The 12716-nt window shown below is 43.7% G+C and overlaps 1 protein-coding gene across 1 annotated transcript in view; it reads right to left on the bottom strand.

The window, feature by feature from the left end:
• The window catches only part of PCDH11X (protocadherin 11 X-linked), a gene marked incomplete at both ends in the record, with an annotated part of 397981 nt that overhangs the window by 233916 nt on the left and 151349 nt on the right, over window positions 1-12716 (bottom strand). The window contains one exon of the mRNA XM_079541943.1: window positions 11638-11709. Within this exon, the coding sequence (XP_079398069.1) occupies window positions 11638-11709 (72 nt within the window). The remainder of the gene's footprint in view (window positions 1-11637; window positions 11710-12716) is intronic.

The raw sequence follows: 12716 nt of genomic DNA, 5'->3' as shown, positions 1-12716 counted from the left end.
AAATGTTTCCCTGAGCCTGTACCTTATTGCTCCTGCTGGTCACACTCACTGCTGCGGTAAGACACCAGGTGGTAATAAAGCCATGTTGGTGCTGGATGGTGCTTATTTACGAGGCACGTGTGGATGTATGCTACCTGAGACTGACAGATCTCTAATCCCCGGATATTCATCCTTCCCTGAGAACTCCTGGGGGAACTATAAACCTTCATGGATTGCATTTTCATGCAGCACTGTGGAAAAGGAAGAGCATGAGCAACGAGGACAAAAGCGTTCATTAAGGTAATTACACTACATTCAGGCCAAGAAAATTAATGCAACTTCACCCTCGCTTTTTACTAAGAGCAACTGGAGCTGTTAGAATTAGTAAAGAAAAGCTCCAGCATTAGTAACACTGTCTTCTCATATTGCACTGTGTGAAACACCTCCTGGAATCACTTGCAGACATTACCTAGATGCAGAACAGAGAGTCATGAAAGAATCTAACAACAACAACAACAACAAAGTTTACATCAAAATACTCTGCTACTAAACAGTTTTAAGCCAGGTAATCTTAATCATTGCTCTTTTTCTTTATTTTGGTAAATCCGTATTCTCTATTTCTAGTTTTATCCAATTAGTAATTTGTCAGCATAAAACTGCTTCTGAATTTGAATAATCCCAATCACTATATTCTTTAGCTTTGCCATACAAAATTCAGATTTTAAAATAGTATCTGCAAAGTTCAAAAACTTAAACCTCACAGATTGGTTTGATGTTAAATTGCCCTTTGTATAACTGCCATAATTATAGAGGCTATAAGCAGGTATTCTCAACTGCAGTAGCTGTAAACAGCCTTGGCAGTGTTTATCAGCTAAATGTTTAATCAGACAAAGTGGCAAAAATATAACCAGAGGAATACATGGTACTTAGCATTTAAATAAAGCTTGTAAACCAATGACAAGTCTATTTGGTCAACTACTAGCACACATTCTTTACATGCAAAGGGTTTGTCCTACATTTATTACAATGAATTTTGCACTTTTCAGGTAGGGACATCAGTTTCCACTCACTGAGTTCACAGAAAAAGATGCAGAAAAACAAAAGTTAAAGGGCATGGCCTTGAAAAAGAACTGCCATTTCGGCAATGACACATTGCTCTAAGAATTTATTAAAAAAAAAAAAAAAGAAGAAACCAAACCCAAAACATAAGCAAACAAAAAACCCCTACCCTAAAGAAGTCAATCTGACAAAGCACCATAGTTCTTCATTTCGAAGAACAATTGAGCAGTTCAGTTCCAAATTTTTTTCAACTAAGCAGCTACATCTGAGGTGAATCCTTGAGCAAATAAAGAAAAACAACCATGACAGAGCATGAAACACGCAGCCTTCCCTCCTTCCACGCAGAAAGCACTGTGTTTGTTTCTGTCAGACTCTGGACTCTGCGTGAAATTGTCCAACCACTAATATGGATCAGCTTCTCACCTCTTGGTATTAGGGGACAGATCTGGTGCTTTCTGCTTCACTGACTGTTTGGCCCCGAACACCGAAGCTGTGCTCTCAGCTATGTTTTTTTCACTTACTCTGTTGATAAAATGTATCCCACAGCAACTCTGAACATAGAAAATGCAGTAAATAGCCCAAGAAAATGTAATGATTTTTTACTGTTATTATTAAGTAGACAAAAGTAGTGAGTCCTTCCCCTGGGGGGGGCGGGGGGAGGAAGAAATAAAAATCAAAAAATTTTCATGTAAATAATACCGTCTTGTAAATAGGAGTTGGTTTTACTCACGACTCATTCTGGTGGCTTTTAAATATATTCCTCCTCCTTTTAGAGCTGGGAACCATTTGCTTTATGAGTACCATTTGGAACATTTGCCTGTCGCTCATAAAATAGACAAAGCTTTTATTCATGCCATGAATTTTTACTCACTTTATACAAAATATCTAAGGAGGGATTTGCAAGGGCCAGAATTACATCCGTGAAAGAATTAACAACTAATTTAATTTTGTGCAACAATAATGGCTCCAGCAGTTTTTGATTTTGTTGATTACATTTCTTCTCTCCATGAAACACAAAGGCATATGGGTGTTAGCTTCTGTCATGGTTTTATGATTTTTGGTCATCAGTATTCCACACCATAACATCATGTAATGCACTGGGGGTGGGGTTTGATATCTGCCGAATGTTCGTCCGACGGAGAAGAACTGCATTTCCCCAGGAGGCTTTGCGGTCAGCAAGGGGATATAACTCCATGCAAGGTCACCTGATCCTTCTTCTTCGCCTGCGCTTCGCTGTCTGCGCTTCGCTATCTGCGCTTCGCTGCCTGCGCTTCGCCATCTGCACTTTGCCGTCTGTACTTCAGTCACTCAACTGGACTGCACTTCTCACCCCAGCATTGTGGTGAGGTCTATACAATTCAAACAGATTCTCTCTCTCTCTCTCATTGTATTTTACTAATACTATATTTAGTAAAATCATTTGTTCCACCTCAGATTAGTGCTGTTGTTTTCAAGTATTTTGGGGTCCCCTGCTTCCCCTTTCCCAGAGGCGCGGATCCGCAGATCCCTCCGCCCTGCTGGTCACGGAACTGGGCCGGACCAGCCCATAAACCGTTGACATTTTTGGTGGAGAATGCGGGCAACAGTTGCTTTCTAGCTGTTTAGACTCTCTGCTCTCGGAGAGTTCCGTTGGGAAAGCTTATCTGTTTTACCACTACTCTCTGAAAACGTGACCTTGAGAACTCCAGGCGGACTGCCAGTATCGTAGGATATTTGTAAACTCTGAGCTTTACTATCTTGCCTCTGTAAAAAAAGGAAAAAAAAAAAAAAAAAAAAAAAAATGCTTTCTGTAGTGAAACTGACTCTTAAAGGGCTGCACGCTGCTGCCTCTTCTTTCCTAATGCTCAAAACATACTGGGCATTAATTAAGCTGGCCACCTTGCTCTATGGAGCAATCGGCATATACAATCAATTGAAAACATGGGTGGAAATATGGACCTGGCACGTTCGTACAATGTGGCTTACAATTCCGGAGACAGCTGTCAATTTTACAGGACTGGGATTTTTTAAGGTTTCCAGTCTCACCTTTCAGCCTGTAATGCAGTTTTTGAATGAACACCTAGTCGCATTACTAATCTCCCTGAATGTATTGCTCATCATTTCGCTCAGTATTAGTATTTATTATATTTTGAGCATGTCCTCCCCAAAACCAGAGAATACTGAGTGGCAGGGAGTGTGGAGAGGTCTGGGAAAGACTTTAGACAGATGGAAATCTTCAGTCTCATGGAACTTTACTCCAGAACACCTGAAAGACCCCGAGAGTCTAAACAGCTATTTAAGGCAGGAATGTTGCGGCTTGGGCAGTTCTGAGGAGGCACATATGATTTGGGGCCTGGCTAATGCTTATCGGGCCTTATTCAATACTATCCTGGAGAGAGAGAGAGCTTCTGAAATTGAAAGGGAGAGTCTCAGGGAAAAAGTTCAAAATGAGCGAGAGAGTCTCCTGCTCCAGAGGAAAAACCTCCGATCTGAGAGAGATGCCCTCCGAATTGAGAGAGACTCCCTGCAATCCAAGCTCGACAATCTTCAATCTCAACAACGCACCCTCCAATCTGAGCTAGATACTGTCATAATCGAACGAAACAAGCTCCAAGCTGAACTGGAGGATGAGAGCATTGGAACTGACCAACCTGATCAACCACAGGAGGCACCACAATCGATGTCAGTTGCCCCTGTAAGAGGACGGAAAACAAAGCGAATCTCGACTCAGTTAGAAGAGAAAAAAGAGGAGGAAAGAGGTCCAGAGGAGTGGCTCCGAGGGCCAAGAGAAGCACCTCTGAGTCCAGGGGAGGGGCCCTCAGTAAGACCACGGTCACCAACACCTACAAGGGCAAGAAGTCCTGGAAGAGCAAGAGGTGAGCAAGATATTGTTACCTTTGTTGATCGATCTCTGAAAATGAATGAAATTCGAAGTCTGAGAAAAGACTTCTCACGCCACCCAAATGAGCCTATTGCTACTTGGTTACTTCGATGCTGGGACAATGGGGCCAACAGTGTGTGGCTAGATAGTAGAGAAGCTCGCCAACTGGGTGGCATTGCTAGGGACTCAGCCATTGACAGAGGTATTAGTACATGCCAGAACCAGGCCTTCACCCTCTGGAAGCGGATGTTGTTAGCTGTAAAAGAAAGATACCCCTTCAAAGACGATCTGATGCCTGAGAAGAAGAAATGGGCTGATATGGAAGAAGGCATCCGTTATTTGAGAGAATGTGCTGTGGTGGAAACACTACATAGCCCCGATTTCATTCCTGATGAGCCAGACCAAGAGCATGATCCCGAGAGAGCCAGGTGTACACCAAACATGTGGCGTACATTCACAAAGACTGCACCAGAAAGGTACGCCAGTACATTTGCAGCTATGTATGGCAGAGGGGAAAGAAGACCCCTTATAAATGAGTTGCTTAATAAACTTCAAGACTTTGAGTTACATTTAAGCCCTCTACGAGCTTGTGTTTCAGCCATTGAAAAAGTAGCTGAAAAGCTGGACAGAATGGAGAACAAACAAGAAGATATAATAGGTAAACTATCAATCGTGCCTGATGCCGATGAATACATGGTGGTAACAGATACATCCAATGAGGAACAGAATTCCCAAAACAGCCTACTTGAGGGGCTAATCAACTTGATTTCCTCCCAGTCAGTGTCATCCAACGTCTCAGCTATCAAAAGAAGACGTCCTCCTGCTCGAACAAGTGACAACAGTAAGACCACGTCACGTTTTGCCTTGTGGCATTACCTACGCAACCATGGAGAAGATATGAAGAAGTGGCATAAGCAACCTACTCCAGCACTTCAAGCACGGGTAAAAGAATTACAAGACAAATCAACCACCAAGGTGAACTTCTCCAGAAAGGTGATTGCTCCAGTTGCTGCAGACAACGGAGGTAACAAATAGAGGGGCCCTGCCCCCAGCCAGGGGGGGGAAAGGGATAATAGAGTTTATTGGACTGTGTGGATTAGATGGCCTGGCACATCAGAATCACTAAAATATAGGGCCCTGGTGGATACTGGTGCACAGTGCACTCTAATGCCCTCGAGTCACCAAGGGACAGAATCAATTTATATTCATGGGGTGACAGGAGGTTCCCAAGAACTGACTATGTTGGAGGCCGAAATCAGCCTCACTGGTAGAGACTGGCAAAAGCACCCTATTGTGACTGGCCCAGAGGCTCCATGTATACTTGGTATTGATTACCTCAGAAGGGGATATTTTAAGGATCCCAAAGGGTATCAATGGGCCTTTGGAATAGCTGCTGTAGACACAGGTGTTAAGCAGTTATCTGTTTTGCCTGGCCTATCAGAAGATCCATCTGTTGTGGGGTTGCTACAAGTGGAAGAGCAACAGGTACCGATAGCTACAAAAACGGTGCACAGACGGCAGTATCGCACCAACAGGGATTCCTTGCTCCCCATTCAGAAGTTAATTCATCAATTAGAGAATCAGGGAGTGATCAGCAAAACTCACTCGCCTTTTAACAGCCCCATATGGCCAGTGCGTAAAGCCAGTGGAGAATGGAGGCTGACGGTGGACTACCGTGGCCTGAATGAAGTTACACCCTCATTGAGTGCTGCTGTGCCAGATATGTTAGAACTCCAATACGAACTGGAGTCAAAAGCAGCTAAGTGGTATGCCACCATTGACATTGCTAACGCCTTTTTCTCCATTCCTTTGGCCAAAGAATGTAGGCCACAGTTTGCTTTCACATGGAGGGGCATTCAGTATACCTGGAACCGTTTGCCCCAGGGGTGGAAACATAGTCCAACCATTTGCCATGGGTTGATCCAAGCTGCACTGGAACAGGGAGGTGCTCCTGAGCACTTACAGTACATTGATGACATCATTGTGTGGGGCAACACAGCAAAGGAAGTTTTTGAGAAAGGAGAGCAAATAATCCAGATCCTTCTCCGTGCTGGTTTTGCTATTAAGCGAAGCAAAGTGAAAGGACCTGCCCAGGAGATTCAGTTCCTAGGCATAAAGTGGCAAGATGGCCGTCGTCACATCCCGACAGATGTGATCAACAAAATCACTGCCATGTCTCCCCCCACTAATAAGAAAGAGACACAATCGTTTCTGGGTGTAGTGGGTTTTTGGAGAATGCATGTTCCAAACTACAGCCTCATTGTAAGCCCACTTTATCAGGTGACACGGAAGAAGAATGATTTTGTGTGGGGTCCTGAGCAGCAGCAGGCTTTTGAGCAGATTAAACAAGAGATAGCCCGTGCTGTGGCCCTGGGGCCAGTACGGATGGAACAGGATGTGAAGAACATCCTCTACACTGCTGCTGGAGAGAAAGGCCCCACTTGGAGTTTGTGGCAAAGAGCCTTAGGAGAGACCCGAGGCCGACCCTTGGGATTCTGGAGTCGAGCCTACAGGGGGTCGGAGGAGGGCTACACTCCAACTGAAAAGGAGATCTTAGCTGCGTATGAAGGGGTTCGGGCTGCTTCCGAAGTAGTCGGTACTGAAACACAGCTCCTTCTGGCACCTCGACTGCCAGTGCTGAACTGGATGTTCAAGGGAAAGGTTCCTTCCACCCATCATGCTACTGATGCCACTTGGAGTAAGTGGGTTGCACTGATTACACAACGAGCACGGATGGGGAACCTCAGCCGTCCAGGAATCCTAGAAGTCATCATGGACTGGCCTGAAGGTAAAAAGTTTGGAACACCACCAGCAGAAGATGTATCTCGTGCTAAAGAAGCCCCACCATACAATGAATTACCAGAGAATGAAAAGAAATATGCCCTGTTCACAGATGGATCGTGTCGTATTGTGGGAAAGCATCGCAGATGGAAATCTGCTGTGTGGAGCCCCACACGACAAGTTGCAGAGGCCACCGAAGGGAAAGGAGAATCAAGCCAATTTGCAGAGGTAAAGGCTGTCCAACTGGCCTTAGATGTCGCTGAACGGGAGAGGTGGCCAATGCTCTATCTCTACACTGATTCATGGATGGTAGCAAATGCTTTATGGGGGTGGTTACAGCAGTGGGAGCAAAATAATTGGCAAAGAAAGGGCAAGCCTATTTGGGCTGCTGACCTATGGAAAGATATTGCTACCCGAACAAAAAATATGGTTATAAAGGTGCGTCATGTAGATGCTCATGTGCCCAAGAGTAGAGCTACAGAAGATCAGCGAAATAACCATCAGGTAGACCAAGCTGCCAGAATTGAGGTGGCTCAAATAGACCTGGACTGGCAGAACAAGGGTGAGTTATTTTTAGCTCGGTGGGCCCATGAGACCTCAGGTCATCAAGGGAGAGACGCAACATACAAATGGGCCAGAGACCGAGGGGTGGACTTAACTATGGATGCCATTGTACAAATCATTCATGACTGTGATACATGCGCCACAATTAAACAAGCTAAGAGGATGAAACCTCTCTGGGAGGAAGGGCGATGGCAAAAGTACAAATATGGGGAGGCATGGCAGGTTGATTATATCACTTTGCCACGATCTCGCAATGGTAAGCATTATGTGCTCACCATGGTGGAGGCAACAACCGGGTGGCTCGAAACATATGCAGTACCCCATGCTACCGCCCGAAACACCATATTAGGTCTGGAGAGGCAAATCCTGTGGCGACATGGCACCCCGGAAAGAATTGAGTCAGATAATGGGACTCATTTTAAAAATTCACTTGTGGATACTTGGGCCAGAGAACATGGCATCGAGTGGATTTATCATATCCCCTATCATGCACCAGCCTCTGGTAAGATCGAACGCTACAACGGGTTGTTAAAAACCATGTTGAAAGCAATGGGTGGCGGAACATTTAAACACTGGGAGAAGCATTTGGCAGAAGCCACCTGGCTGGTTAACACCAGAGGATCAATCAGTCGAGATGGTCCTACCCAATCCAGCTCCCTACATATTGTAGAGGGAGATAAGGTCCCTGTAGTACATGTAAAGAACATGTTAGGAAAAGCAGTTTGGGTTTTTCCTGCTTCTGGGAAGGGCAAACCTCTTCGCGGAACTGTCTTTGCCCAGGGACCTGGGTCCACCTGGTGGGTGATGCAGAAAAACGGGGATGTTCAGTGTGTACCACAAGGGAATTTGATGTTGGGGGAGTGCAGTCTGTAATCCCATGTGTTAAGCATGATGTAGTGATGTAGAATAAGGGGTGGAATGTCATGGTTTTATGATTTTTGGTCATCAGTATTCCACACCATAACATCATGTAATGCACTGGGGGTGGGGTTTGATATCTGCCGAATGTTCGTCCGACGGAGAAGAACTGCATTTCCCCAGGAGGCTTTGCGGTCAGCAAGGGGATATAACTCCATGCAAGGTCACCTGATCCTTCTTCTTCGCCTGCGCTTCGCTGTCTGCGCTTCGCTATCTGCGCTTCGCTGCCTGCGCTTCGCCATCTGCACTTTGCCGTCTGTACTTCAGTCACTCAACTGGACTGCACTTCTCACCCCAGCATTGTGGTGAGGTCTATACAATTCAAACAGATTCTCTCTCTCTCTCTCATTGTATTTTACTAATACTATATTTAGTAAAATCATTTGTTCCACCTCAGATTAGTGCTGTTGTTTTCAAGTATTTTGGGGTCCCCTGCTTCCCCTTTCCCAGAGGCGCGGATCCGCAGATCCCTCCGCCCTGCTGGTCACGGAACTGGGCCGGACCAGCCCATAAACCGTTGACAGCTTCTTTGTGCATACTTTTTTAAAAGGCAGGATTTTTTTTTCCAAAAATGAACAGGAATGACACAAGCAGTTCACGTTTTAATCCACGTACCTATTAAGCAGAGCAGTGGCAAACACAGTTTTCAGAAGTGATCATGTAACACAGTGAAAGAACATGGAAAAACAAATATTGTTTTTTGCACTGCTACAGTCCAACAGAATATTTCTTCACCAACACAGGCAGCAGTTGCACAACCCACTGGAGAACAGGCTGCAAAAGATCACCTCTCTCACCCACATTCATGCACCAAACTACAGCACACCGTGATCATTGCATCACACTGCTTCCAACATCCTCACAGCTCAGAAACTCAGCTTCTCCCTTGAGTGCCAACAAGCTGAAATTCAGCCCCAACATCAGGATCTTTGCCTCCCTGCAGCACTTTGTGCAAGCAAGGGAGCAGGAGGAATCTGCTATCCTTCCATAACGATTCATTAGTTGTTCAGCAGTAACTGCTTTAACAAAACACTTTCCTCAATATTTTCGTGCCTGCACATAAGAAGCTACTGCCTATTAGCAACTATAGACCATTGCAAGCTCCTGCGGTCCTGTGCATAAACATTATTGATTGCAGACACAGATCAATGCACTCCTAATGATTGTGATTAGCAACTGTCTGGATAGAGGCGCTTGGAGTCTTGGCCATGGAATTTTGGCTATGCAGTACCTAGAAACAGGTTGGGTGCATGCTGTATGTAGGCACAGTAACAACTTCCATAGTAAGGAAGTAGTAGAGGAGAGTAACATTTGAGGGATTTCCCTGCAGTACAAAGTTTTTGTGACTGCACATAATAGCCTTCTTTCTGCATGGAGAGAGGCACAAATACCTCGTGTGATTACAGTGAAGAACTTACCTTTAATGAACTACCAGCAATGCTACCAAATTGGAAACAGCTGTACAGATCATCCCACAAAAGCCTGCACAGTTAGCATCACAATTAATTTTAAAGCAAACATACTAAAGCATGAACAAAATAAGCAATAGTAAAGACGCATGGTTCTTTCTATTTCCAAATCCCTACACTGTTTGTCACATGCTTTTGGAGTCAACAAGCCTCTAAAACAAGCCTAAGCTCTAGATCATGTATCTTTATAAATTATGGAAGAAATGGACCTGAGGCTGTTGATCGACTCTTGGCTACGCTGCCATGAGCCACCAGTAAGCCCAAGTGGCCAAGAAGCCCAAGGGCATCCTGGCTTGTAGCAGGAACAGTGCTGCCAGCAGGAGCAGGAGGTAATCTTTCTCCTGTACTCTGCTCTGGTGAGTAGAGTACATCTGGAGTATTACGTCCAGTTTTAGGTCCCTCCCTACAGTATAGATGTCAAAGCCGTGGAGCATATCCAGAGAGGGCAAGGAGGCTGGTGAGGGATCTTATAAGGAACTGTGATTGTTCAGTCTGCAGAAGAGAAGGGGAGATAAGAGAAGATCTTATCACTCTCTACAACTGCATGAAGGGAGGTTGTGGTGAGGTGGCGGTTGGCGTCTTCTCCTGCATAACTAGTGATAGCATGAGAGTGAACAGCCTCAAGTTGTGCCAAGGGAAGTTCAGGCTGGATATCAGGAAAAATTTATTCTCCTGAAGAGTGGCGAGGCATTGGAATGGACTGCCCAGGGAGGTGGTTGAGTCACCATTTCTGGAGGTGTTACAGAAATGTTTAGATGTTGTACTAAGGGACATTCCTTACTGGGGAAATACTGGTGGTAGGTGGACTGTTGGACAGGATGATCTTGAAGGTTTTCTCCAACCTTGGTGATTCTATGATTCCTAAGTTTTTAAAAATAAACAAGAGAATTTTTGTTTGGGTAGATTGCTTACAGCCTAAAAATACAAGGCAGAGCCTGCTCTAGACTACAGTAATGCTGTAATTACAGAGCAAAGGTTTCTACCTCTTCCTGGTTCTCTCAATCTCTGCCAGTAAATTCTCAACTTCGACATTACACATATAGATTCACTGCTACCTTTAGCAACAAGTGAGCACTGCAGAGTCGAGGAAGGTTCTTGTGTCAAGAAGAAGCACTGTACCAAACAAATTACAAACCTGCTGCTGAAGGAAAAAATGCCCCCACATCCATAAAAGCAGCAGCTCTCTTCCCCTGGGAATTTAGAAGCAATCTGGTTTTCCAGGTGGGGCCTTCCAGCTCCCCACTTCATCTCTACCCCTGCTCCATCTCCTTCTCTTTTAGGACCCAAAGCTTTTCCCAGAACAACATCTGGTTTCATCTGCACAATGAACTGTCTCTTGCCTTCCCTCCCATCACTCAGAAGCCACATATTTCAAAATGTAGTACAGTGCACTGATACACAGGAAATAAACAGCAAAAATGCATCTGAACTTCCGCATGTCAGAAATTTACAATGATTTGCTACAGAAAACACAGAAATGCAAGACCAAAAAATCCAAACCCCTCTGTGTAAAGAAACATAAGTACTGCACATTAATCTCTCCTTTTCTTTATCTTTTTTGTGTAATTAAGTATTGCTTCCTTTTCAGAGAAATCCTATTACACAATAGGCTGAACCTCAAACCTTCCTTTCAAAATAACACTCCACAAATTCCATTTCTATGCCAGAAGACGCTTACAGTTTCTTGACACTCCATTCAGAAAGTGGTTTGGCTTCGTAAGGTTTTGCAGTCTTTCAAGCATGTCAGGAACACAAGCTGAAGGAAAGATAATTGTGGCATTTCTACACTAGAAAAAAGCTGAATCAGATCCTGAGAGTTTAACTAAAAAACACTAGCAATCATCCAGATAGCCAAACAACAAAACAAATCATTTTGACATATGATGGTAAGAACCACAGAGCTACCCTAAAAGCAATGTTTCTTTAGAGCCTTAGATTGATTCTATTAAGACTGAGAAAAACCACCATTAGAAAAAAAGCATTATGAGAAAAATCATTCCACCCTACCTGTGGCTGAGTCCATGGCTCCAGCGTTGATTCTTTTAAAGGAGTTTGTGGCCTTCCCATTTCTTTTGTGTGCTTTAAGGAGAGAAAAGTATGAAAGTATGCTTCAGGTTATACGTGCAACCACTCTATCAGTATTCAGCATTAATTTCCCTTGAGGGAATAAAACAATACTCATGCACAAAATTCATACAAAATAATCAAAATATATGATGACTGCATGCATTTAGAGTAGACTGCAGGTTGGATATTTTTGCTGCCAAGTAATCTAGCTTTCATAGAGTGGCTTTAACCTTCCAGGTATGGGGGTGCACACCTCCATCTGTGTGTGCAAGTGAAAAACCTCAAACAAAAGCCTGAAATTATTTGCCATCACAGTGAGGTCCAGCAGCAGAATTTACAAGAGAATCACTTGTGTTCTCCAGCTTTTCACTACCCTGGAATTTTTCAAGATTGACTGCCTCAAAGCAAGTGTCTGTGTAATCAAACAGATTAAAATAGTCTTTAGAGAATTAGATTTGTTGACCCTTCACACTTTCGCTTCCATTTTTTAATATTATTGAAACATGCTGCAAATAATTGTTATTTTCTGTAATTGTTCTGCTTCAGAAATAAATACATGAGAGTAGTAAGCACTGGGACTAAGTACTGAATAGGATGTCAGCTCCTTTTAATTTTCTCCATATGAATTTCCAAAGGAAGAAGCTCTGCTGCAGAGATACAAACAAGTCTCCTTCATTTTTTTCTGCCTAATTCCTTTAGGTTGTAAAATGAAAACAATGGTTTTGACAAAACAGATCTTCTGTTGATATATGCTGTATTTAGGTGCCAGAATCTTCCTCTTTCTGAAATACAGTACCTCTATCATGTTACTCTTTGGACAAGGCCTTTGAACAATATGCAATATAAATATCATCTTATCTGGATATCATATTAGAGAGATCTAAATGCCAGTGAAGACTGCAAAGACTGTCAAAGTGGAAGTCATATGCCATTGGATTTTCTGTCATATGCAGTAAAATATTATCTCTTGAAATAAAACAATTTTTTGAAATACAGAACTTGTGAACAACTTCAGTTAG

This window comes from Tetrao urogallus, assembly GCF_951394365.1.
Source record: "Tetrao urogallus genome assembly, chromosome: 13".
In the NCBI taxonomy this organism is placed as follows: Eukaryota; Metazoa; Chordata; class Aves; order Galliformes; family Phasianidae; genus Tetrao; species Tetrao urogallus.
Note: the sequence above shows the minus strand (reverse complement) of the source record. Positions and strands in the feature narration are given on the sequence as shown.